The 27,892-nt window shown below is 44.2% G+C and overlaps 1 protein-coding gene across 1 annotated transcript in view; it reads left to right on the top strand.

The window, feature by feature from the left end:
- The window catches only part of LOC144753380 (SPARC-like), a 1,082,362-nt gene that overhangs the window by 803,669 nt on the left and 250,801 nt on the right, over positions 1 to 27,892 (top strand). The window contains exon 7 of the mRNA XM_078641095.1: positions 3,885 to 3,997. Within this exon, the coding sequence (XP_078497221.1) occupies positions 3,885 to 3,997 (113 nt within the window). The remainder of the gene's footprint in view (positions 1 to 3,884; positions 3,998 to 27,892) is intronic.

Genomic DNA, 27,892 nt, shown 5'->3' with positions numbered 1-27,892 from the left:
GGGTGGGGCATTGTAGTCGGACATACGACGGCCAGGTGTAAAGTAATTAAATAAATAAATAAAACTATTTACCTTGCGCTCGCTGCATTGCCGAGTTGGCGGTGCAGCGAGCGCAAGATAAATAGTGTTATTTATTTAATGACTTTACTCCTGGCCATCGTATGTCCGACTCCACTACCCTCCCACCATGCTCCTCCCCCGCTCTGCCGCACTGCCCCGTAGCACCCCCTCTGCGAGCCGCCACTGACAGGAAGCAGTTTCGGGAGACCAATACATTTCTGCACAGGCGGTGTTCCTACTGGGATATGGCTCAGGACTGCCACTGGGAACTATTCACCTCTCTTCTCATTGCAAAGGCTGTTTCTCTGCAACACATTAACATTGAAACAAGCCTGCTGGCTGACTTTCCAGTGGAGGTAAAACAACTTCAGATGTGCTGTGCTGCAACAAGGTGTTTTCTCTCTGTAGGCCAGGATTTCACCCCCCTGAGCCGGAGGGGCAGGTCTAGTTTGCATGCTGTTGCGTGTGTGCCGAGCTGCACTTCACTGGGGCAGAGGTAGCAGCTCTACAAGGCATTTGGAATGGTGCTTGCTTTATCCTGTTTACTAGCCACTGACTGGAGAATTTCCTACGCCCAATCATGACTAATTTGCCGCCCTTGTCTATGCCATGTGCACATTCCATTTTTGACAAAGTTCCTCACTTCTTATCCAAACAATTGAAGAAGCAGTTACCTAACAGCTGTACTTAATTTGTGAAAGAAAGAGTGCTGATGTCTGAAGCTCGGCTCAGAAGTCAGCAGCCGGTGCAATTTAATGTCGCCATGACAAGTAGAAAAAAGTGAGAAACAACTTTAAAACTCTTCTCTAAAAGTTTCTGAAGCAGAAGTATCTGCATGGAAAATGTAGCTTTTCTTTTACAATAAAACAACCTACTCTCAATTTTTAACAGTGAGGGCATACTATTCCTAGTATGTGGTATAGCACATTTTTTATATATTATGCACCCAGCCATGTGGCTTTACTCTTTAGGGGGCAAAATATGGTATATAAAAATAGTCTTTGTTACATGACAAAAGCCACATTTCCCTGTCATATATCACTGTAGCGCTTCAAACTGCTGACCAGCCAGAGCACAATGGTGTTTTTGGTAACCATATATTTTGTTATATATATGGGTGGTGTAACAACACGCTGGAGCCCTTATATGACATTTACCTTCCATACCACTGGTGCAATCCTCGCCCCAACTTACAGTGGTCTTAATGGAGATATAAATGTACTAATAGGGTGAAATCCATTTTAAAGTTCCATTTTAGAATGAAGAGCGCACTCACTGTGGTACTAATGGCAGTGTCACTTTGCACAAAGTCATATTACCAACAAACATAATGTCCAGAATAAGTTGAACAATTTCTGGCAACTTTGCAGAAAAGACAAATTTACTACAGGAAGCATCAGAAAGATTCTCAAATGGGACTACAGCAGGGCCCAAACTTCAAATGGCACCGACGCGGACCCACTGTAGGGGGCGCCCTTGTGCGAGTCAAACCCATTCAGTCAATGGGAGCCCAGGTACGCGTTGTACGACCGGTTCCCATTGACTTTTATGGGAGTCCGACTGAACCGAGTCCGGCAGAATGTGGCCACATCCTACTCGCTCGGTCAGACTGCAGGACTACGGCTCGGTCGGAAAACACTCCAGATCCGGCTCGGTCTGTGAGCTTTCTGATCCAGATTGGAATCGGCCCCTAACTAGAATGTATTCCTAAACTAGACTTTTGGTTTACTTAACTGTACATCTGCACAACCTCCCCTCCTGGACCATGATCACAACTCTGTTGTTTATACAATTAGTGCTAAACCCCTCGTCAATTGGATGAGAATTTGGATTGGCCAAGCTCTGGAAACCTATAGAGTACCACTGAGTCATCTTTTGTAAAATCCAAAAAGCCATTCCCTGCCTCTCTGTTATTACAAAAGAGCTACACTGCACGATACCCAATGCCTTTGGCTAGATTTCTTTGCTCTAACTATTAATATTATCAAACATCCAGCAGGACCTATATCGTTGGTGGTTACGGATCCAGCTGTGGCAATCCAATATGCATAAAATGTTGATTAATCTATATCTTTTATTGAAAAATGATTGGGTAGTTGCCCATTGAGTCGGACATGAAGAATGCATGATTAAATCACTTTACTTAATCTCCATTATGGTTGTCTGCCTGTTGCAAATATCACTAGATCTTGGGGCAGCTGTTGTATCGATGTAGATATACTGTACTTTTAAGAGAATAAGACCAACGTAGCCCTCCACTTTTTTAAAAATTTGTCCTGGCTGTTTGGGTCTCTACAACAGCTGCAAACCCCATTTGTTTAAGTCTGCAGAGATAGTGTATTTTAAAGTGACATTGCAACACTTGAAATTAACACCTACTCCTCCTGTTTTATATGTTGGCTGCAAGTATCCCAAATATTCTTGGAGAATACGTAATAAAATGATGACATGTCACAAAGGTCCATAGGCAGAAGACAGTTGAGTCATGCAATGGGACTTGTACAACATTCATAGTACTGTAGTAATAAAGGCTGTAGTAATTTCCCTATGCATCAAGATTTTTATTTCTTAGATACACCATATATGGGGTGGAGTTATTTAGTTGTTGAAAAGTTGACCACTGTCTATTTTATTGTGCACACAGGTAGATAATGTCTTATCACACAGATCCAATGTATTCTACATTAAATATTATGATTCTACACTGGAATTTGTAAGAAATGTGTCAAACTAATTCTGATCATTTCCTAATATGCAATGAATAACAATCATGTATTTGCACAAATCGCCCAGTGAATCTTTTAATGGAAACTTTATTGGATAAAAAAAAATTATGATTCTTTTATCAAAATAAATTACGTGATGATATAAATAGTTTATACTTTTATTTCCCAAAAATACTTTATCATTGAAATTTTGTGGAAGTAAATATAATAAGAAGTTGAAGGGGGGATCATTTTGGGTATATTGGACAATTTGGTTCCACCTAACTATTGAAATGTATTCATAACAACTGAATTTGTAATGCTATCTAGAAGAAAAATATGTAGAAAATGAACAATTCGGGATCTTTAACTCAGAACTATCCTTCTTATAGGGGAGACATTGAAAGATATAATAATTTATGGTAAAATGAATTATTCAAAATGAAATGTATTTTTAGTGAAAAATTATGGCTATTTTATGACCATTCACATTTTAATTACGTTAGAGAGACAAGTGCTGAAAATGCAGGCACCACTGACACTCCTATCAGTCTTTTAAAGAAATTGCCAAAAGAAATAGGTAAAACGCATTGATCAACAGTAATTTCTATTTTTGCCCAAAGTAGTTTAATATAAAGAGCATTGTCACTTGTGTAATTGCTAGTACAAAGAGGAGTAAGTTATATAAATCCAGTATGTGGTTCTAGCATTGAGTGAGGAATGTGACAGGATTTTGCCACCACATTTGTCATGCTATCTAGTCTTTACCATCCTCTAGAACTGAAGTCAAATTTACTTTTTGAGGGGCTTTTCGGGACCTCCTGCAAGTTGCATCCCAGAGAACATCCAGGCATTGAGTTACCAAGATATTTACTCCAGGTTGTAATTTTTACATTCTGCTACTTTTAGTTCTGTTTTCCCTTTTTAAATCCAGGGCGTGCATGAAGCATGAAAAAACATACCTTTGGTTAAAGTTGTATGTGTTTTTGGATGAGTCTATTGCGCCGCCTGCCTTTCAAACGACTTATGAAACGTTTACAATGTTAAGTGTGTCTTCTATTACTGCTGATCCTCACTTTGCCGTTCCTTTGGTCACTAAGAAAGATTCTTACATTGCAGGAAAGATTTCATATTGCGGATCATAACAAGAATGGCAAACTTGGCCAAAGGGAGTTGAAAAAGCTCCAGTACAAGCACCTTCCCATGGAGCACTGCGCTAAGCCCTTTTTTCAGTAAGTATGTGTCAGAACCCCTTTCAGAGGGTCACGGGGCTACTGGACCCAAACATGGTGGATGTGGCCTTTTACTCCTGATGCCACAGGCCCGAACTACTATGGATCCCGAGCAGCTGGGTCAAGTACCCCTTCTGCACTTGACTCTCAGTGGTAGCTGTGGTCAAGCAATCAATGCTCCCTCTGGATTGATGCAGATACAGGTCAGTGAACATGACTCATATCACAAAGTGTGAACAGTACAAACAATAAATCAATGTCCAGTCCAATACTTGCTTGTATATAAAAATAAGTATTTATTTATAATTCTACACATACAAAGGTGTACGACATTTGGAAGCAATAACACAATCCCCCTTGAGGTCAGGGCTCTAGTAGTATTTAGGAAAATTCCTGCTCCATCCTCCTTTGTGTAACTGGTTTGGGATTATTCCCCATTCACTGCTAGCTGCATCCAGTGAATGCAAACTATTACGCTGTTCCCCCTTAGACTCTTTTAGTAATTAGTCAAAAGAAGGTGTTGATGGTGCTCCAGCACTGTTAGCAGCAAGTACCCTGGGGCCCCAAAGGCCCAGTTCCAGTCTTAACCGCCCTGGCTGTGTTCAGCGGTGCAGCGAAGGACCTCTCCTTGGGTGCTCATGAGTCTGGATCCTGTACGGCTAAGTTAAGCCACTTACTGTGTATGCAACAGTACCCAGCAGTAATATCTCTCTGTCAAGCAGTGCTGCCAGGCGTTCCAGTGATTGGAGTTGCTCCCGCTCTGTAAAGACAAAGGTAAGTTGCTTTTCACCTTGGTGGGGTGATGCTGGTGTGATCCTCTGGCTCCCAACCTGAGCTCCAATAAGGGTACGATGTCCTCAGCGGCGTCCTAATGACTCTCAGGGAATCTGTTATGTGTGGCTCTGCCAGCTGGTACCAGCAGTATTCCTTCGGTTTGGACAATGACCCGAAACCTTGGCCAAAGAGTTACCGGAAATCCCTCTTGGGAGACGGGGTTGCCGCGGTATTCACTATGTGGAAGCAGACTCTCCTTATGTGATCACCCTCAATACAGCGGCCCCTCCTGGCATACGAGCTCGCTGATTACGGTAGTCACAAGTCCTATGCGCTTGACTCATAATCAGTTCACCATTTACCCCCTCTGGCATATGGGGGCACCACAACATGGCAGTGCCAGCCTGTTGCTTTCGTTCAGCGCTTCTGGAATGTCTCAGAACAAGGCAGCCTTCTCCTGGCAGATGGGGCCTTCTCCAGGCATATCGCTCTCTCCACCACTCTCTTCTACCTCACAGGGCACACTGTGCTTGGCAAGCAGGCAGGTGATGGTGTGCCAGGCACCCGTGCAGGTTGATCTTGATGTCTTGGGTGATGCCCGTTCACCCAGCAGGGAGACTAGTAGGCTTTTGCCCCTACTCCTGGTTACATAGAGAAGTCTTCAAGAGCTTCCATGCCTCATGCAGCCTGTCTGGCTGCTTGGCAGATGACAAAGTTTGGGGTCTCAGCCTTACACTCTTATAGTCCTTTTCAAGACACCAAATGCTATTGAGAGCCTGAGTCTTTGAAGTTTTATGTTGATTTTTTTTAAGTGGACATCTTCTCATTTCCTCTCTCCTTCTAAAATGGTGTCTGTCACAGAAGGGAAGACGCTGCAGCTGTCTGTCCCACAACACCACTCATGGGAGTAACCAGACTTCACATCTGAATGTCAGCCATAGTGATATGTGCATCGAAAAGTTATTCCCAGATCCCCAGAACTACTCTTTATGATTCCCTTATCAGCCCCATCTCTCTTCCTGAGATGCGTTCAGAGCCCTTCTAATAAAATGATGAAAGCAAGTCATTTAAAACGGAAGAGCTTTAATGTACACCCACCTGAAAGCCTGTGGCTGCAGCAAGATAATAACTGAAACTGGCCACCAGCTTGAGTCAACACATTCCAGCTGATGTCACTTGCATTCCTAACAAGGAATGCTAAATTTAAAGGGCAAGTTACAACACATCTCCCTTTTATAATAAAATAAACAAAATGTAGGAGGGAGACAAAAGGTAAAAATCATTGATATTAAATAAAACAAGAAAACGAAAACAAAAAAATTCACATCAATTAAGGCAATAGTCTTGTAAATACAATGGTGACTTCTTAGCTCTAGTACTGCGAGTAAGAGAATCAGAACAAGCTTTGTTGTTAATACACTGAGAGAGATCATTGTGTGGCAGTTTTGTCTGGGATTCCAATTTATAATGAGAATGACCATCTATAAGTTTGTATTTACAGTGACCATTCTTAGATTGAAAAAAACGTTGAGACTTGACATACTCATCCCCCTGCGACAACTTTGTCAAACGAGACATGGTCCAAATATACCCACCAGCAAGCATAACAACACTGTTCATAACTTTTATAATGCGCTTTAGTCCAAAATATTTAGACTCACCTTTTGGTGACCACACTGCTTTTTTAACAAATACAAGATCACCCACTTTCCATACAGATTTTCTTGCCTGAATCATACCTCCGTTTATAATTGCTTTGATATTTTTTTACTCTCCAGTTATTTACAACACAACCCCTGTCCTTTACACTCAACCATAAAGGATTCAGTTTAGAACCAGCTGTCCTTCCCTTTAATTTTTTTTAATGGAGAATAACCAGTTACACTGTTTGGAGTATTCCTGTGCCCATAAGACTTGTAATCTCAGGAATGCAGCAGAATGGATCCCAGGGTCCTCCATGTAATATACCATTGGAAGCGCATTGGCCCTTAGTGTCTATTAACAGCACACTTACTGCACAGCAGTGTTACTTCCATTCATTGTACCATTACAGGCACAAATACATTCAGCACACACATTCAATCTGAGATCACTGTTCAACACTGTAGCCTTTCTGCATTGTACCTGGGTGCTCTATTTTATAATACACTCACTGCCATCAAACACACTCACTATGTGTGCTGCAAAGACCTTCACCCTTCATGTATTGTACTTCACACGTGCACACATACACTCAGCAAATGACTTTCTTGCACATTCACTGAACAGGACTATATCTCTCATTTAGTTTCCCAACAGGCACAGATATGTGCAGTACATGAAATACCTCTACTTATACTACACAGTACTGCTGTACTCCTGTACTGTACACTTCAGAGCCACACATACCACCAGCGCAGAGCCACTACTCCTGCACTTCCACATCAACCTGATGTAGGCAAAGGGGGAATTAAGCACACAGTAGCAGAACTTTTAAAAAGGTGATTGAGCCTTTAGGCCTCACTCCAGCGACACAGGGTAAAAAAGTCCTGTACACTACTATTGATCACTAAATGGTATGCTACCACACCTGTGATGCTTAATTCCTGAAGCCGTAGCCTTACAACGCTATGAGGCTAGTGCTTTGGGCCCCCTTCTCGGTTCAACCAGATCTCAATCCATGAAACAGGCCTATGTCATGGTGCACATGAATGATCAATGTTGGCCTATGACAAAAAATCAGCATTAGGGTTCCAGACAACAGTACATTTGGGGGTGCTCATGGCAGGAGTACATGTCTTTACCATGCAGAGGACTTTTCCGTCCCAACAATATGAAAGAAATGGCTTCTGCACTAGAGGAGCAGCTGAAATGCATGGCACAACTTTTGACTCCTGCTATATCAAAAGCTGTGACATCACCGGACGCGATCACTTTTAGTCTTGTCCTGTATGCTCCCTGTTCAGACCCCTGCTCCTTTGACCTCTGCACTGTTTCATCCCCTGGCTCTGTGCTGTTCTCTACACTGTTCAAACATATGTAGTCCTTCACAACCAGAAACTGTACACCAGTAGTTGTGCAATATATGTTATTTCATTCATTACCAGTTTTCTAGCAGAAAGATTGTGCCAAATAGAAAAATAAAAATAAATGCAAGCAGAGTGAACATCAAAACAGGTGCTACCAGGTGAATTCATCCAGGTATTCCAAAGCTACAGAAGTGCTCATTGTATAAATGTGCCTGGTAAATCTATGTTAAAGGGATGAACTGATTTAATATGCAGGAGAGCCCAGAAACCCAATTCAGTGTACCAAATAGTTACTTTATTTATTATTCTTCAGAAGTCCAGATAGCTAAGCTTTTGAAAGATTTTCAGACTGCTATATTGATAATTTATCATGTGGAACCATATACTGATTTTGAACCAAGTGGCCAATTCATAGGCCCTCTCTGATGGCATGTGTACTGTTTGTAAAGCACCAGAGATTCCCCATGTCACACATGGCTAACCCACTCAATAATGCGAATTGCATTCTGGTACCTGTAACCCTGCCATTATATTATGGTATTAGGGGGATACTCTATATTCTTTGCAATCCAATGTGTACAAAAAAGGCATTTTTCCTGTTAGGGTTTCAAACATTTGTCAATGATTTACACGTTGAATGGCTGTTCCAAGGCTTTCATTGTATGCATGATACCAACAGCATCCTGGATAAAGGTGGTGGTATTATGAGTCTTCATAGTGAAACCAGAAAAAACTAATTACACCTGTTTAATGCACCAAGCACAAAGAAAGTAGCAATAAAGAGTATATGGAAATCTAGCAGACACAGGCCCTCTCCTAAAAAAACAAGAACGAAATACATGGTTAATATCTTAGCAAAGTACAACTTCTTTGACAAAGCGTGCCATACAAACCCACATTCCATAACATAACATAACATTACATAACATAACATAACATCACATAACATAACATAGCATAACTTAACATGTCTGGGCTCTAAAAAGTGCTAATATGATGAAGTGAAGCACATTTTATTTCTGTCTCTGTTTTGTTGCAGTGTGTCTTTTTTATCTGTTTTCTCATTATATTCCCTTTGCCAGTGACGGTTGTACCTGCCTTAGTAGCTGTTGCAGTGCTTGATTTCTAACAGAATAAGTGCCTGGGCCCGAAGTTATGGTCAGAAGCCCACAGCCAGTTCTAATGAAAGACGGCCTGCCGATACTAAGGCTACGCAGTCCTGAACCTTATGACTCTTTAATCCACCACCAGACACTCCCTGACTCTTTATCTCATGTTTGCAGGTTCCTGCTTTCTCCCATTGACACAGGTTTTCCATTTTTCTTTTCCACCTTCTTTCACATTTGTGAATTTTTCCCTCTGTTGTTCCGAGTCAACGCCTGATAAGGAAAAACAAGTTTTCGTCCTCACAAAAGGGTGCCAGTAGGCCCCACCTGCAACCATTAACTCAAATTAAGCACTGGGTTGGAGCATGTTCCTTTCCTACTGTTAAAGATGCCCTGACCCAGATTTGCCTTCTCTTATACCCCAGTATGGGAATGTGTTTGTCTAATCAGGGTGTTTTCATCTCTAATAGTGGTATCACCATCTGGTAGCTGGGTTTCTTACCTCACCGCTGGTGGTGTATGTAAGTTAGTTGTAAATGTTAGAGCTATATTAACCCAAGAAGTGGGCCTACTCTCAAGATGGGATGGGAAACAATAGCCCTGTCCTTACAGTGTTCAGCTGCCCTGGAGATCCTGTTCTTGTCTTGGTCTGTGAAGAAGTTGAGCTAATCAAATATGCACTAGAATTGATGCATCGTTGGGGGGCAAGGAAGTGTTGTATCAAATGTAATTGGCTATACGAAATGGCGTCTTGTGAGGGAGAGAGGGTTTAGTACCACAGTCATTATATGGGCTTACTTTGCCAAAAAGGATCACACAGGTGTTGATCGCTTGTCTCATTTACCCTTTGCTTGGACACCCACTGGGGATGCATTGAAAGGGACCTAAAAGAGGACTTCCAGACAGGGGTCTTGGTACCCTCCAGCAGCCTATCTTTAACCACCAGTGCAACCAAAACGTGATGGCAGTCTCTTGGAAAGGTGGTTGTTAGAAATGGGGGTCTCTAGTTGACAGAAGTATGAACCTTTGTCCACATAGGGACTCTTCGTCTTAGTCAGGTTAAGGGAGTTACACTCCTAAAATAACACCTGCTCACCCTCTTGGTAGCTTGACATGAGCAGTCAGGCTTATCTTAGAGGCAGTGGGTAAAGCATTTGCACATAAACAACAGTAATACAGTGTAGGCACCACAAAAGGACACCACACCAGTTTAGAAAAATATCCAATATTTTTATATACTTAAGACAAGACCAAAAACTATGAAAATCAACAATACAGTACTTAGAAATCTTCAGTTATCAATAGAACCTTGAAAAACAGTTCCTTGAAGTCAATAGCTCCCTCTGGGGCTATCACTACGTCGTGAACAAACAAATCCAAACAGTTCTAGCTGACCGCGCCGTCGCAGGCCAGCTACAGTGTCAAGAAGACCCACAAAACAGTATTTTTAGAAATGCTAGGTGTCGGTGACCTCTCGTCGGTTCTGAAGGTCAGTGCAGGGGTTGTCGGGCCCTTGAAGTCACACGCATTGCAGATCGAACTCCTCACAATTGAAGTCAGGACCTCCGGCGTCGGCAGGCGTCGGGTGCTGCGGTGCGGAGTGCAGCGGTGCGGTGTGCGATGCCCTCAGGTCGCAGTGCGAGCAGCGGCTTGGTGGTGGCATCAGATGCATAGTTGGTGAGACCAGGGTTACGGTACGAAGTGATGCGATGCTTGTCGCGGTGCTGGCAGGTCACGTTGCAAGCAACAGAGCCGTCATTGCTGAAGCGCAGTCGTTGGCTGATGAACTGGAGTCGATGGGGCTGGCATCGGTAGGCCAAAACTGCAGGGTGGGATGAGGGCAGTGTGTCGTGTAGCTTTACGACAGTGCCCTCGAACCACGGTGCAAGCAGTGGTGGCCATTTCGCCATGGAGCGGCGTCGTGAAGCAAGGTGATGCAGAGTGTGGTGCCCACAGATCGCGGTGTGAGCAGCCGCTCGGTGGCGGCATCAGCAGGCATGTCGGTGAGACCAGAGTCGTGGTTCTGAATTGCGGCGGTGCCCTCTGCAGTGCCTTCAGGACACGGAGTCGGCAGCGGCATCGTAGATGGCGTTGGGTTGCTTTTTCTTCTGTTGCAGCACAAAACACACAGTTCCCAGTGCTGAGGGCAGAACTTGAAGTCTTTGGTGTTCCTGAGACTTCTTGAATAGGGGGCAAGCTCTACCTCAAGCACTTGGAAAAACTCACAGGAATAGATTGCAGAAATTCCAGTCCAGGCCTTTCACTGCCCAAGACAGAAGCAGCCATTGTAGACCAACACAGCAAAGCACTCAGCAAAGTGGTAGTTCCTACTCACAGCTTCTCCAGCTCTTCTTCTTGGCAGTCTTCTTGGTCCAAAAGAGTTCTAAAGTTCTGGGGTCTGGGCTCCAATATTTATACCACCAAATCCTTTGTTCACTGTAGGCAGAGAGTGTCTGTACCCACCTAAGACCAGATCTGTTCTCACTGGTGCAGCTTCCCGGCAGGGGCTGAAGACAGCATTGTGCAAAGCAGACCAGGCCAATTCAGGTGCAAGGAAATCTCCTCCCACTATTCTGAATGCAACTGAGGTCTATTCAGCCCAGCCCTGACCTATCAGATATCTGGAGCCGCTGCCCCTCTCCAGTCCGTCATCCAAAAGCCAGACATGCAATACACAAAACTAGCAGAGGCACACTGGATGGTTAGACAAGAAAACACCTACTATCTAAAAGTGGTATTTTCAAAAACAGAATGTAATATTCACCCTCACTAAAAGGTGCATTTTAACATTCTGAGTTCAGGCATATTAACCTTTATTTTCCTACCTTGTTCCCAGGGCCAGTTACCTTTATAAGATGTTATAAACAAACTCCCCGTTCTGTCCTATGGGAACAGGCAGCCTTGCAATGGTGAAAATCGAAATACACTGTAATTCTCCACCAGGACATGCCACACACAACAATTTATATCCTACCTCTAACATACACGGCACCCTGCCCACAGGGGTACCTTTGGCCTACCTTAGGGGTGACTGACATGTAGAAAAAGGGACGGTTGGGGCCTGGCAAGTGGGTGCACTTGCCAGGTCGACATGGCAGTTACAAACTGCGCACAGACCCTGCTATGGCAGATCTGAGTTACCTTTTCAGGCCTACTTCTGTGGGTGGCCAACCAGTGCTGCAAACCCACTAGTAGCATTTGATTTACCAGCTCTGGCACACTCAGTGCACTTTACTAGGGCCTCACCAGTAAATCAAATATGCCAATCATGGAAACACCAATCCATAACATAATTTACCACAGGAGCACTTGCACTTTAACACTGAAAAGCACTGAGACAGTGCGCAGAGACACTAAGCCCGCAAAAACAGAGTCAAAACAGGGAAGTCAGAAATCAAAAACTCAAGGAAAACACCCCAAAAGATTGCAATTCAGTATACCAGTGGTGATGAGAAGAACAATGGAAGGCAGGAAAACTTCCAACTTTCCCCATAGAAGCCAAGTTCTCATTTTGTTTATGTGTGACATTTCACGGATTTAGTGTGTGTATGAATGACATTTCATTGCCAATTGTGTGACACTTTGAGTGACATTTTATCATGCGGGAGTGTCCACAAATTGTGCTTTGCTCTGTCTGACCCTTTCTGCGAGGAGCTAGCTGCATGTGAACCTTATCTGAGCAATGTTTGAGGATGCATCAACAAATCACTCCTTGTACTTCTGCTAGGAAGTGCTGCACTGCACGGGGCTAACTTAACTGCTTCGAGGAGCTATCAAAAAACTGCAGACTCTATCTTGCATGGATAGTGTTGCAGGTGCCTCACCTAACTGCACTCTGTGCATCACATTGGCGTGGCTGTATGCAGTCATGAACAAACTCCACTTACTCAATCAGGCCTCTCCTGCTCACAATTGGTCACTGAAGTGCCATGCCTCAGGATCCGAATCACATATCCATTCTCACTCAATGCCAGTCCCGCTCGCCAAGCTTTCAAGCTTGTTGTGAGTCTAGTCAAGACTGATCTGACATAAATCAAATGAATATATATGCTGCACACTGAAATTGAATCTTCAGTGCACCACATGAATTTAAAGCATGCATATTCATTAAGCCTTAGTCAGTGTTTGACATAGCAGGCAGAGCGAAAACTATTTCTTACTACTATGCGGCATGCTTTGATAGTGAAAGGCAAGCATAGGGCCGGGACTACAGTGCTGCACTCAGAAAGCTTTCCTTACCACAGCGTGACTCGACTAGAGGAGCAGTGCTGTACATTTTTGACTGTTGTTCGGGTGCACACGTGACCACTATGATGATCCCTAGACTGCGAGGTCACAGGATGTTCAAGCAACAGCCAAGGAAGCCCATGACTTCCTGCTCGCTGCCAGGCAGCCAATCCGCAACACAGAGGGGCTGGATTACAAGGAGACTTTCCTTTTAGCCACGCAATGAAGTAGGCTTGGACAAGGGCATGACTGATGTATCCATGGCAACTAGTACACCTGTTTTCGAATCTCCACTGCCTGATACACTGATAGATGGTTCAAATTTCTTGAACGCCTTGAGCAATTATTATTGTATCAGAGACACAGGGAGCTATTACTTATGATTAATATGGAATTTTAATGTGGTGAGACAGCAGACAGACACTAAAATCGTTAGTCCAACCTGTAATACGTAAAACTTGGCAGGGCTGTGTCAAGTGTGAGGAAGAGGAGAGAAACAATTAAACCAGAAGTCCGGGAGAGATTTTGTAGGCAGCAAAACATTGGTAGCTGTGATGTAATAGCCACACAAAGGCACAAGAAAGAGAGAGGGACCTCTGAGCTGTGAAGTCCCCCCCACACCATGGGTTCTGTAGTGGCCTCTGCCATGCCCCAGCTTTAGGGAGATTAAATGCCCTTCCATGAACCTTCCACTCTGCATTGAGAGATTACTTGGTATGAAGAGTCCATAAAATCATCATTTGGATCACTGGTCAGTAAGCAATTAAAAGCATTGTTTCTCAAGCTTTATGGGAGGTGTACTTCCATCCAATAAAAATATTCATCACTTCCCTGGGAAGTATTTCATACAATCAAAGCTAAGTTACTTTACAAGCAAAAAGCACTAAAAAGTTTAGTATGCGTAGTTTATTGTTTAGTCTGTTCAACTTAACACCTTCGCTGCGCCGGCTATTCCGCCACAGCGCTAAGGGGGTGGGGGCCGCGCGGCGCGCCCATGCTGGTGACGGAACCGCTCCGTCACCAGCCTCGGTTGAGCTGTGCTCATGACGGAGCGTTTCCGTCATGGCCCCGCCCGCTCAATAGAACGCGCCGCGCAGGTGCGAAATCAGCGCCGCGCAGGCACGTCGAGCGGGCCATGACGGAACCGCTCTGTCATCAGCACAGCGCTACCGCGGCTGATGACGGAGCGGTTCCGTCATCAGCACGGAAGGAGTTAATGTCTCCAGTAACCACACTCTGGCTGTTTGACTCTGCTAATGTTCATACCTACAAACATAGAAAACCTGCTCCAAAAAAGACAACCTTTTAGGAATTGGTAGCTTTCTAGCAGGGTTCATTGTCATGAAAGAACCTGTAGTGAGATGAGGGGGTGATCAGGCTAATGAATGGCTGCTAAGGCTGAAACGCAAACTACCTACCTTCTAATTGAGGAGTTTCTAATGTAGGTCCCGAGCACGAGATCTAGGTCAGATTTTCACATAAGATACAGTGAATCTAAATGGAACGGATTTTCACATTGAGTGGTTAGCCCGAAAATCAGATCAGAGATTCAGTCCCCCTGGACATTAGGGACACCCCTGATCTATGGCCCTGATTCTGATTGTGGTAGATGTTCATGAGGTATTCATTGCACATGGTAAATTATTGTACTATCCGGTGTGGTGACTACTTTGTATACAGAGATTACCTTGGAAAAAGGGTAAACATGCAGAAATTGGTGCTTATCACTCAGAATTCCTCATGTGTTGATATTTACTGAGCATATTCATCCAGTAAATGTTGACATTGGGTACTGCCAAACTTTATCAGGAGAAAATTGGGGATGAGTTTTTCATTGCACATTATGAAATAGCGATATATGTGACCACTGGAGTTACGCATATAAGGAGTCTATAATCCCACTTGGAATCAGTGCTGTAGAGAGGAGTTTTATGATTAAGTGTAGTGGCACGGCTCGGAAACAAGCGGTAGCCTTGCAAGGATGCCAAGGTCCCTGGTGCAAATGCAAAAAGAACAGTTGATGGACAGAATGCTAAATAATGTCAAACACTGACATTCAGTCAGAGAACTGGGCCTAAATTCATTGTTTTTTTGCTCACTGCGCCATTCCAGTTTAGACCCATACATATGCAAATCAGCCTTGATCCTGCTCCCCATGGGATAATTTCCGCCTGAAATGCCAGACCAGGTCCTCCACAGACCGGAAACAAGCATACTTGGACCGATTTTGTGGTATCACACCTCATCAGCCAGGATAGCTTGAATCTAGAGGCATGGCCAGCACAGGACCCACGTGTGGGTACACCTGTCCCACTCGGGCAGTGTTAGAAATGGGGGTCTCTAGTTGGCAGAGGTATGCACCTTGTTCAAGTCGGGACCCTTCCTTCTAGTCAGGATAAGGGAGTTACACACTTTAGATTATCTCTGCTGACCGCCTTTGTAGCTTGGCACAAGCGGACAGGCTTATCCCAAAAGCAATGTGTAAAGTTTTTGGACCCAAACACACAGTAACGCAGTGAAAACACTACAAATGGAAACAAAACCATTTTAGAAAAATAAAGTATTTTCATCTATACCAAACAAGACTAAAATTACAAAAATCCAACATACATATATCAGATATCACTTTTAGAATGATTATTAAAAATACAAATCATGTAGAAACATATAGCTCCAACTGGGTCTATTACGACTTTGTGACAGGCACAAATCCAAAGTACGGCGCCAGCCACGGAGTCATACGGACCCCCAAGTAACAGTACCTTGGAAGCAAAGTAAAAGACGGTGCACGGCATTACAGAGGTGAGGCGTCAATGCCACGGCAAGGCCGAGGTGTCGTGTCCCTGAACAGGCAAGGCATCCGTTCCATTTGGCAGTGCGGTGTCAATGAGTTTGGGAAGTCACCCACGTCGATAACTTGCAGGCATCAGCGGAGCTGCGGTGCAGACGGGACCATACGTCGTACACTTCACGATTGGTGCCCACGGCCTCGATGTTGGTCACGGCATCACTTGCATCATTGGTGACCGCGTCAATGTTGTTTTTCTTGGGTTGCAGCACCAATCACACCATTCCAAGGGCCCTAGAACTGGAAATATCACCCTTTGGCAATCAGGAGTACAGCAGAGGATTCCATGGGCTCTTAAGCAAGGTGTCTGTGAAGTCTTTGTGTCCTTGAGATTTCAGAACAGAAGGCAAGCTCTACTTAAAGCCCTTGAAGAATCTTCTTAAGCTGGATACCGCAGAAAGGCAAAAGTCCAGTCCTTTCCACTGCCCACAGACAAAAGCAGCAACTGCAAGCTAACCCTACAAAGCAACACACAGCAAAGGTACAGTACACTTCCTGACAGTTCTTCAGCTCTTCTTCCTGGCAGGGTCCTCTTAGTCCAGATTGAAGTAATCTAAAGTTCTGGGGTGTAAGGTCTACTACTCATACCCCATTTTCTCTTTGTTTCCAGAGTCTCTGAGATCAGTAAAAACAGTTCTGTCCTCCCTGGCCCAGCTTTACTACAGGAGGTGGAGACAGCATTGTGCAGAGCAGAAACAGCCTATTCTGGTGCTAGTAAAAGTTCCTTGCACAACACTAAATGCAGAAAATGGGGTATGAGTACCTATGAGTCACCCAGAAAAGACAGGCCACACCCCAACCCCACCTTGTGACTGTCTTGAGTGAATGCATATCCCCATCTCCTGCCACCTGAAAATCCGACAGTAAATACACAAACAGGCAGAGGTGTACATGATGGTTAAACAAGAAAATGACCACTTTCTAAAAGTGCCATTTTCCAACACACAATTTAAAAACGACCTTTACTAAAAGTTGTATTATTAAATTCTGAGTTTAGAGAGCCTTACCTCCAAATCTCTAGAAGTTCCCAATTGAAAGTTACACATGTAAAATGTTACAGTGCAGCTCCAGTGATAGCATATGGGAGAGCTAGTCCTTGCAATAGTGAAAAACAAAATGCACAGTATTACACTTTCAGGGCATGTAACACACACTAGTACATGTCCAACCTTTAACATACTATGCATCCTGTCCGTGGGGATACCGTGGGTCTATTTTAGGGGTGACTTACATGTAAGAAAAGGGAATGTGAGGGCCTGGCAAGCTGGTGCACTTGCCTGGTCGACAAGGCAGTTAAAACTGCGTGTTCAGATGGTGAAGTAGCAGGTCTGAGATACATTTGAAAGGCTGCGGGTCTGGGTAGTGCAATCAGTGCTGCAGGTTCAATAGTAGCATGTGATTTACATGCCCTGGGCACACACAGTGCACTTTCATAAGGATTTACCAGTAAATCAATTATGCCAATCATTAATAACCAATCATAGTTAAAATTTACACATGAAGCACTTGCACTGTGACACTGATCAGCAGTGCTCAAAGATTCTAAACCAGTAAAAGCGAAATCCAGCACAGAGTCTAAAATCCAAGAGTTAGAGGCAAAAAGTCAGGGGAAATCACGATGCCATGTCCAACAGATGATTAATGCAAAAAGAACAATTGATGGACGGAATACTGAACAATTTTAAACACTCACACCCATTCAGAGATCTGGGCCTAAATCCCTTGTTTTTTTTGCTCACTACTCCATTCCAGTTTGGACACAGCCATATGTAAATCAGTCTTGACCCTGTTCCCCATGGTCCCTTGAGCAAGCAATGAAAATGGCCCTTTTTGACAGCTGTAAGATTTAGTAAAATCCAGCAATTATCAGGGATCAGTGGGCCTCTCAGGGCTCTGGGCTGTGGCACCACTGCACCTGCTGCACCAGTGATAGCTCCGTTCCTGTAAACAAGTGTACAGCATAAGAAGATTTGGTGAAAATGATCCAATAAGGACAGTAATGGTTCCTCTCATAAAAGCATATCTAATGATATCTGTGACTTACAATGTATTTCACTCTATCGCCCATATCATATCGACCCAACGAAAATGTGTTCAAATAATGGCATTTTTGCATACATATTTGAGTAAACAGGTGGTGTTTTCTTGTGAAAATTTGCATCACTTTAGTTTTCGCTTGTATTTTAATTCTGGGGATAAATCTCAATTTAAAGAGAGTGCTGCGTATATATTATCATGAGAATGCATATTTTCTCTTGCATAGAACCTCCACAGTTGCTTGGCGAACATTTGTGCACATGCTAAATGCAGCACTGTGGGTGAATTTGCAATCACATTATGGCCTTCAGCTGCGTCTTCTTTTAATTTATGATAACGCCTCTTTTCATTTCTGCCATCTCCTCCTTTCTCTTGAGTTGGGCGCTTTAAATTTCCGCCCCTCCTTTGCTATTATTCTTCCTCCTCTCGTGAAGCACCTCTGCCGCTGTCTCTTTCAACAGGGCTGCTCCGGAGGGACGAGCTGTACAAGAAGAGGAGTTATTGCTGCGATGGGTTCGGCCCCCCGACTGATGGGGCGGTAAAGACCTGCCCTTTGCCCCTGGCCTCCATTCAGTGCAATGAGCCTTTTGATGGAAACAATTAGCGTCATTCAAAAGGTCGACTCCTCCCAGCCCTTCCCTTGTACTGGTGCACCCGAAGCACATACCAAGTCTGTACCCTTTGGTCAAAATGGCAGATGACGATTCCTTTCTGATGAAAGTGACAATTAACAAAGAAATTAGTATTGTATTTTTTTTATATGCCGAACTGCTCATCCATTTAATATTTCAATTTTAGGACACATTACGCAGTAAAAGAATACAGCTACCAGAAAGCACTAAGGGGCTTATTTACAAGGCCCTTACGTCAATGTTCCCATGTTAAAATTGACGCAAAAGTGGTGCAAGGGGCTTGTAAATCTGCCCCTAATTTGTTAGAGTAAGTGGCTGAATGTTCATTGTATATGTAAAGATTGCCAATCCTAGCAATGCATGAAGTGCATTATTAAGAGCCGTTGGCGCATTTTATCTTCTAGTCCAAACACGGACATGATGTTTACCATGTGACAAATTTCACTTACCATGAGCTGTTTGCGCTGTGAATGGAATAGATCAGTTCTTGCAGTGGCAGCAAAATAAATGGATATCCTTAAATTAAGAGTTATGTTGTGACGTCACAGTTTTGCATTCAAATGTTTATCTTCAGTCGATTAGAGTTGTGGATTCTCTAATAGCATGCAGTCTCATAAGCCTCCCTTCAGCCTTGGAGAACCAATCAATTTACAGAAGGAACATCTTAGTTATCGTGCCCAGATTTACAAATACTTTGCCTCAGGTTGTGTTACTTTTGTAACGCAAACCTGAAGCAAACTGTTGTGGTTGGATTTCCAGTCCAAGGCTAATCGTAATTTGCGTTGGATTGTAACCCAAAATATCACAAGTCTGCACAATGTGCTGCCTTGCGGTATTTCGTTATTTTGTGTCAAGGGATGGGGCATTCCATGGGTGGTGCATGGGTGTTTCCATGCAAACACCCATGGGTTTTGATAGAAATCCCTATCTACGCAGAATTGTCGACAGGGAATTGTGCCAAAATCCTTTGTCCTCGAGGCAGGTGTAATGAAGAGAATTGTTTTAATTTGCCCTTGTTTTTCCCCTCTTTTATCTGTTCTGCATTCTACAGCACACATACAGAGTCGGAAATACCTTAAAGCATGGGTTTGTATTGAAAGAGACCCTATCCAGTACAACAAACTATGCTTCACTCAACACAGACATACTTGCGCTATGGTGCAAGGGTATCTGTGTTGGCGCATGGAAGTCAAAAGGGAGCCAGTGCAGAGAGGGAGCAGAACAGCGCCACATTTTAGTAGATATGCTGCTCTTCTGCTAAATCCCATTGCTCAGACATGAGTCCCTTGCTCATTGCACCATCAGGATTCAAGCAAGCCGGGCCGAAGACGGCTGTAATGTCAGAAACCGGTCCCCGGAAGCTTGTTTCCTTTCCAGTGAAGAATTGGCTAGGTAGTTTGGTCTGCCCTGTTCCCATGATGCACTGGGCCAGGGACAGACTCATTTGCATATAGCCAGGTTCTGAACTGGGATGGTGCAGTGAGCTAAAAAACGGTGATGGATCAAGCCCTGATCTGTTGACTGGGTAGGCGTGTTCTGATTAACTCAGATACTCTGTCCATCACCACCCCCTTTTTGTAAATTATTTTGGCCACCATGAGTGTGGAAGGGTATGCTCAGACATGAGTCCCTTGCTCATTGCACCATCAGGATTCAAGCAAGCCGGGCCGAAGATGGCTGTAATGCCAGAAACCGGTCCCCGGAAGCTTGTTTCCTTTCCAGTGAAGAATTGGCTTGGTAGTTTGGTCTGCCCTGTTCCCATGATGCACTGGGCCAGGGACAGACTAGTTTGCATATAGCCAGGTTCTGAACTGGGATGGTGCAGTGAGCTAAAAAACGGTGATGGATCAAGCCCTGATCTGTTGACTGGGTAGGCGTGTTCTGATTAACTCAGATACTCTATCCATCACCACCCCCTTTTTGTAAATTATTTTGGCCACCATGAGTGTGGAAGGGTATGCTCAGACATGAGTCCCTTGCTCATTGCACCATCAGGATTCAAGCAAGCCGGGCCGAAGACGGCTGTAATGCCAGAAACCGGTCCCCGGAAGCTTGTTTCCTTTCCAGTGAAGAATTGGCTTAGTAGTTTGGTCTGCCCTGTTCCCATAATGCACTGGGCCAGGGACAGACTAATTTGCATATAGCCAGGTTCTGAACTGGGATGGTGCAGTGAGCTAAAAAACGGTGATGGATCAAGCCCTGATCTGTTGACTGGGTAGGCGTGTTCTGATTAACTCAGATACTCTGTCCATCACCACCCCCTTTTTGTAAATTATTTTGGCCACCATGAGTGTGGAAGGGTATGCTCAGACATGAGTCCCTTGCTCATTGCACCATCAGGATTCAAGCAAGCCGGGCCGAAGACGGCTGTAATGCCAGAAACCGGTCCCCGGAAGCTTGTTTCCTTTCCAGTGAAGAATTGGCTTGGTAGTTTGGTCTGCCCTGTTCCCATGATGCACTGGGCCAGGGACAGACTAATTTGCATATAGCCAGGTTCTGAACTGGGATGGTGCAGTGAGCTAAAAAACGGTGATGGATCAAGCCCTGATCTGTTGACTGGGTAGGCGTGTTCTGATTAACTCAGATACTCTGTCCATCACCACCCCCTTTTTGTAAATTATTTTGGCCACCATGAGTGTGGAAGGGTATGCTCAGACATGAGTCCCTTGCTCATTGCACCATCAGGATTCAAGCAAGCCGGGCCGAAGACGGCTGTAATGCCAGAAACCGGTCCCCGGAAGCTTGTTTCCTTTCCAGTGAAGAATTGGCTTGGTAGTTTGGTCTGCCCTGTTCCCATGATGCACTGGGCCAGGGACAGACTAATTTGCATATAGCCAGGTTCTGAACTGGGATGGTGCAGTGAGCTAAAAAACGGTGATGGATCAAGCCCTGATCTGTTGACTGGGTAGGCGTGTTCTGATTAACTCAGATACTCTGTCCATCACCACCCCCTTTTTGTAAATTATTTTGGCCACCATGAGTGTGGAAGGGTATGCTCAGACATGAGTCCCTTGCTCATTGCACCATCAGGATTCAAGCAAGCCGGGCCGAAGACGGCTGTAATGCCAGAAACCGGTCCCCGGAAGCTTGTTTCCTTTCCAGTGAAGAATTGGCTTGGTAGTTTTGTCTGCCCTGTTCCCATGATGCACTGGGCCAGGGACAGACTAATTTAGCCAGGTTCTGTACTGGGATGGTGCAGTGAGCTAAAAAACGGTGATGGATCAAGCCCTGATCTGTTGACTGGGTAGGCGTGTTCTGATTAACTCAGATACTCTGTCCATCACCACCCCGTTTTTGTAAATCCCATTCACACAGCACAGAGGAATTACTTAACCTGCTGTGCTGCGGTGCTAGAATTCCACGTAAACCAGGGCCTGAATGTGCTGCATGATGCACTGGTCATATGCTGAGTCCTATATATGGATGAATTTAACCCCATTCAAATATGTGTGTTACAGAAGCATATTTATGCCTATCTAGAATTAAATGATAGGGCCATATTATCAAGAACAGGCGATAAAATGATTCGATCTTTATCGGCAGGAAACTGCCGATAAAGCGGCGATAATGTGATTGATAATATGTCCTTGTGAATTCCCATAGAAGCCCAGGTGTTAACCTGGGCTGCTTTGGGAATTCACAAGGGCATATTTGAGCTTGCCAGACAGAATGTTTGTTGGTTCCTGAGGCGGAAGCCGGGAACGTAATTACTGTGCTTTAATTTGAAAAAATTTAAAAATCGTAATAGTTTCATTTTTTACTCACTTGTGTTCCTTTTGCACTGAATTGCTCTTTTAAAATTCCCCTTGGTGCATACACTGCCTGTATTGCTAATTTTGCCCCCCCGCAGCCGACTAGGTGCTGCCTCGGAGCATTCCCTTTGGACGCCATCTTGGGTGAGTAGAGGGCGAGCTGACTAGTTGCTCGGCCCTCCCACCCTCACCAGCATAAGATGCTCACCTTTCCTCGGACGCGCAGCGGACGAGCGCAGCGGTTGCGTCGGCGGCACGCCGAAGGCGAGCCCGTCTGCGCCCGTCCACGACCAGTCGCGGCCAGGGGCCAGAACCCATGCCCACAGTGATATGAGGGGGCCAGAAAGACTGTGCTTCACTAGAGAACAACTGGTGAAACTGCGCCCCGGGATTGAAGAGGAATGTAAGCACAGGATGCACGTGGATAGTCTCCCGTTCCAGTGCAGTGGCTGCGCCTTTGACCCTCATACTCCGAAGGGCTTGGAGAAGGAGGCTGATAAGGTGAGCATGGCGTTGTTAAATTGCCGCTCACTGAAGAAGCACAAAGTAGAAATTCATGACCTTTTATTAGATCGCCGGTTGGATGTGCTTTTCCTAACCGAAACCTGGTTGGATTAGACTACTGTTTGTTAAGAGTCGATAGGGGGATTCAGCAGGGGGTGGTATTGCGATGATACACAAAAGGGAGTTACCATGCACTTTGGATTCTATACAAATCACGAATAGCGAGGCGGGGTTCTTTACCATAAAAATCTCCCCGAAAAATACGATTACGGGTTTTTTGATATACCGACCCCCGGGTGCGACCTCACAGTTTGCTGATAGCTTGACAGAGATTGCCACCCAGCCTGCATTACGCTACAGCAAGTTCTTAATCCTGGGGGATTTAAATCTTCACCTTGCGGATACAAACTGTAGGGAGGCGCAGGAGGTCGTGATGGCAATGAAACCCCTAATGCTGGAACTTCAGTCAGTTATACCCACGCACCAATGTGGACACCTGCTGGACCCCATTTTCTCGAATTGGGAGTGAGTGGAGGTCTCGCCCCCCCCATTAGGGTACCTTGGTCGGACCACTGTCTTATTCCTTTTAGGCTGAATCTAGGCCCAGTAGAACGGGAGGAGTCGAAATTCCCGCACCCTAAACATAGGAACTGGAAAAAATTTCGTCAAGAAGCTTATAAACTGGCACTGCTTAAGGAGGCCCCAACTTTGAGTGACACCCTGAGCGGGGCTTGGAGGGTCTATGAAGAATGGATGGCGAAGGCCTTAGACATGGTTGCACCTTGGACAACCAAGGCATGGGCCAGGCAGACTAAAACTGCGCCATGGTTTAATAAAGAGCTAGGGGCGGCCAAAGCGTCGTGCAAAAGTCTTGAACGTAGTTGGTGTGAAAACTACAACTTAGAGTGCAAACAGCAATATAAAGACAGTCTGAAAAAATACCATAGACTCATAAAAATAGGAAAAGGTGCATTCCTGAAGGAGAGGATAGAATCCGCGGATAATTCATCCAAGGAACTGTGCACTATATACAAAGAGCTTACGGCTCCAATTAGGATAACAGCCCAAGACATCTTTTCCGAAGAAATCTGTGAATCAATTGCGGACTACTTCGTGATTAAAGTAGAGAAAATATACTCCTCCTTTCCGGCTAAGACTGATCGGCTTACTAATCATTCTAACAACAGAACGACACCTGTCAAAGAAATGTATTTAAAGTGCTTTACAGTACCTCCCAGACAGGAAATGCTGAGACTAGTGAACAGTATTCAATCAGGCTCCCCTAGTGATGCAGCTCCACCCAAGCATTTTAAGAACCAGCTTGAGGTGGTAATAGACCATATTAGCAACATGGTCGCTCTCTCATTCAAGGAATGCCACGTGCTAGATGAATGGAAGAGGACTCAGGTGATACCCCTGAAAAAGAAACCTAACCTCCACATCTCTCAACTTGCGAATCTTCGCCCTATTTCTCTTCTCCCGTTCTGTATGAAAATAGTGGAAAAAGTTGCCAACTCTCAGCTCATGGAGTTCTTGGAAGAGGGCTAGCGTCTTCACCTGTCTCAGTCTGGGTTTAGGGCTAGATACTCAACCGAGACAGCCCTTCTCTTCTCTACAGAGAGGCTTAGACAAATAGTAGATATGGGACAGACGGCAGCGTTGGTACTATTAGACCTGAGTGCGGCATTTGACACCGTATCTCATACCACGCTGCTGACCCGCATACAGAAATAGGAGTGGAAGGACCGGCCCATGAATGGATAGAATCCTTTTTAGAAGATAGAAGCTTCCAAGTTCACTGTCCTCCGTTTTAGTCTTTCCCTAGATGGTTAAGGCATGGCGTTCCTCAGGGCTCGAGTCTGAGCCCGACGCTATTTAACATATACATGGAACCCCTGGCTAGAATCTTGGCACCGTACGGAGTGGACATCGTGATGTACGCAGATGATGCGCAATTGATGATCACCTTAGCCCAAGGCCAGAATGAGGCAGCAGTGAACTTCTCCTCCTGCCTCAATGAGGTATCTGAGTGGATGAATGACAAATGTCTACGCCTTAATGGCAAATAAACTGAGTTACTGGTGATTGGAAGAGCTCCCACAATCTGGTCATCAGCCTGGTGGCCATCTGAGTTGGGGCCCACACCCTCCCCCTCAGAAACGGTGAAGAACCTCGGTGTCTTCTTGGACTCCAGCCTATCCTATGGACAGCACATTGGAATGCTAGTGGGCAAATGCTATGGAGTCCTTAAAACCATACGTAAAGTACTCAACTATTTGCCCATTGACACCAGGGAATCTGTCATACATGCAATAGTCACCCCCCACCTAGATTATGGAAACTCCCTGTTTATTGGCCTGAGTAAGAAAGGGTTACAGCAGCTGCAATGCGTTCAAAACTCGGCTGCCAGATTGGTCCTGAAATTGTCCAGAAGAGCCTCAGGGAAACAGGCTCTTAAGACCCTCCATTGGCTACCCATGCAGGAATGCATCCTATTCAAATCACTATGTATTACACATCGTGTAGCCCAGGGAAAAGGGCCAAGCTATCTTCAAAAGCTTCTTACGATCCATCGCCCAAGACGCAATTTGAGATCATCTGGGAGCATGCTGTTTCAGGTTCCTCGCATCTTCAAAGCACGAATGGGAGGTCGCTCGTTCAGATACTTAGCTTGTAAGAGATGGAATGAGCTCCCTATCGAACTCCGTATGGAACCATCGGAAGCAAGATTCCGACTTAAATTGAAAACATACCTATTCCCTCAAACCTAAGCCCAGTATTTTTATCTCTTCCCCCCTTGTGGTACCAAGTGCAGAAGGTCTTGCTTGCTGGACGTTTTTTTCTCCATAGCGCGGGGACACAATGTTATAGTGTAACCATGCGCTCTACAAATGGTTTTATTATTATTATTATTATTATATTATCAAGCCATTATTGCCGCTTTAGCGGCAGTTTCCTGCCGATAATGCGGCCATAATTTTATCGCCTGTTCTTGATAATATGGCCCTTAGTTCTTTATTTTATGAATTTTTGTATTCATGTCTTGTTTATCGCTATATCTTCATTTGTTCAATTTTGCTATCTAGGTCCCAGTTCTTTTCAGTAAAGCCATTCATTACAGGGCATGTGATATGAAACACATATCATATTATTCATGTTATATAGTTTCTGGAACTCCTGGCTGGGAAACAACCCTTCTACCGAAAGCTACCTGTCTGTAATTCTATATATATTCCAGTGAATAACTGATTTGCTGACTAGCCAATTTTTGCTAGGGACTTCATTTAATTTGCTTGTATCTATTTTGAAAACATTACCCTGTTTATTACTTTGCTTCACCTCAAAAAACGTGTTCTTCTTGTTAGTTACTCACCTTTAATAGTAATTATAAACTATCAAGCCTCTTGCTAATATTTTTTGTAGAATAAATAGACTAGTTTCCAACTCTTTCTTTGTATTTTCAACCTATAAATCTTGTAGAAATGCTATCACATTGAGTTTTCTTACCTTTGTCAACGTTTGCACCACTAGTGACCAAAATTGAACAAAGTACTTTAAATAAATTCTCTACATCGTCTTTATTATTTTTTTAACTACTGCTTAGTATTGGGCTTTTCATATACTGGGGTATTTGTACAAGCCCCTATCACCACAGGAATATCACTTTCTAGGACGTTCCTGTGGCGATAGTGGCTTTGCCCTATTTACAAGGCAGTATTAAGTTACTTAACATGGCTTAACTCTGCCTTGTAAATGAGGCCCCCTTTCAAACTATGCTTAGTGTGAAAGGGGTAGGCAGTGGGTGTTGTGTTGGGCGTTTCACCGCAACACCCATTGATTTTGACGCTACCCCCTATTTACTAGGGCAGCGTAAATAGGAGGCAGTGACAAAATTAAGACCAGGGAAAACCTGGTCTTAACTTGACGAAACAAGGAGATATGCTTTATTTCTCCTTGTTTTTGCTTTTTGATGTGTGCTTTCTTGTGCAGCACTCATGAAAAAACCAAAACGCCTTGGATTGTTTATGTGTAGAAAGGTGTCCCTTCCTGCACAAAAACAATCTTTAAAAAAAAAAAGACATTTTGTTACTTCCATGTGTGCTGCATTAAGCAGCACACATAGAAGTGATAAAACAGCATTTCAAGATTAATTATGTGCAGGAAGGAACACCTTCCTACAAATAAACAATCTTCCCCTGCACGTAGACACCCTTGTACTATGGTGGAAGGGTGCCTGCGTTGATGCTAGCCAGGTAAGTGTAGCGCCAGCGCAGGGGGAAACGCAAGGCTCCACAATATTCTAGTAAATATGGTGCAGTCTTGCGTTTCTGAAGTAGCAGAGTATTAAGCCATGACAGCTAACTCCTCACTCCGCTACTTCTCTGTACATATGCCCCACTGTGTGATATGACGTACTCATATGTAGTTTGATATCCACCTTCATGCCCATATCATGCATAGGTTAGGGTAACCCCAACTCTGGTACCCACATTTTATTTATGATTTGCTGAGGGGGGCTTTAATCCATACATATCTATTTTGCTTATCAAGTCATAAAAGTGATGGCAGAAAAACAGGCTGCTCAATTCCGTAGAGTCACAAAAACAGACTCAAATTGTCTACTATTTGGGACTCACAACTGGTAGGACTCCAATAAATTGTAAAGTTAGTCAAGACACTGATTTTAGCAAAACTCACCACTTGCACCAAATGAAAATGTGGTTAAAGTTTGAATAGGAAAATCATATTCTTTTAAGAATTGGTGATAAAGCACAAGTCATATACACAAACACACAATTATCAAATTCAAATTTTTACATAGATGAGATATAGGGGAGGTGAAATTAATGAGTGTTTTACGCATATATCACAATACAATTGAAACATAACCATTAATACATATAACACATAATTGATTTAGTACAGCGTGATATTCATGATGAAACACCCTCTACAAGACCTAGAATTTATCCTTTTGTATATGACGGTCTGGTTGGGCAGCCACGC

This window comes from Lissotriton helveticus, chromosome 5_1 (genome assembly GCF_964261635.1).
Source record: "Lissotriton helveticus chromosome 5_1, aLisHel1.1, whole genome shotgun sequence".
Taxonomy (NCBI): domain Eukaryota; kingdom Metazoa; phylum Chordata; class Amphibia; order Caudata; family Salamandridae; genus Lissotriton; species Lissotriton helveticus.
This window is presented reverse-complemented; position numbering and strand designations above follow the sequence as displayed.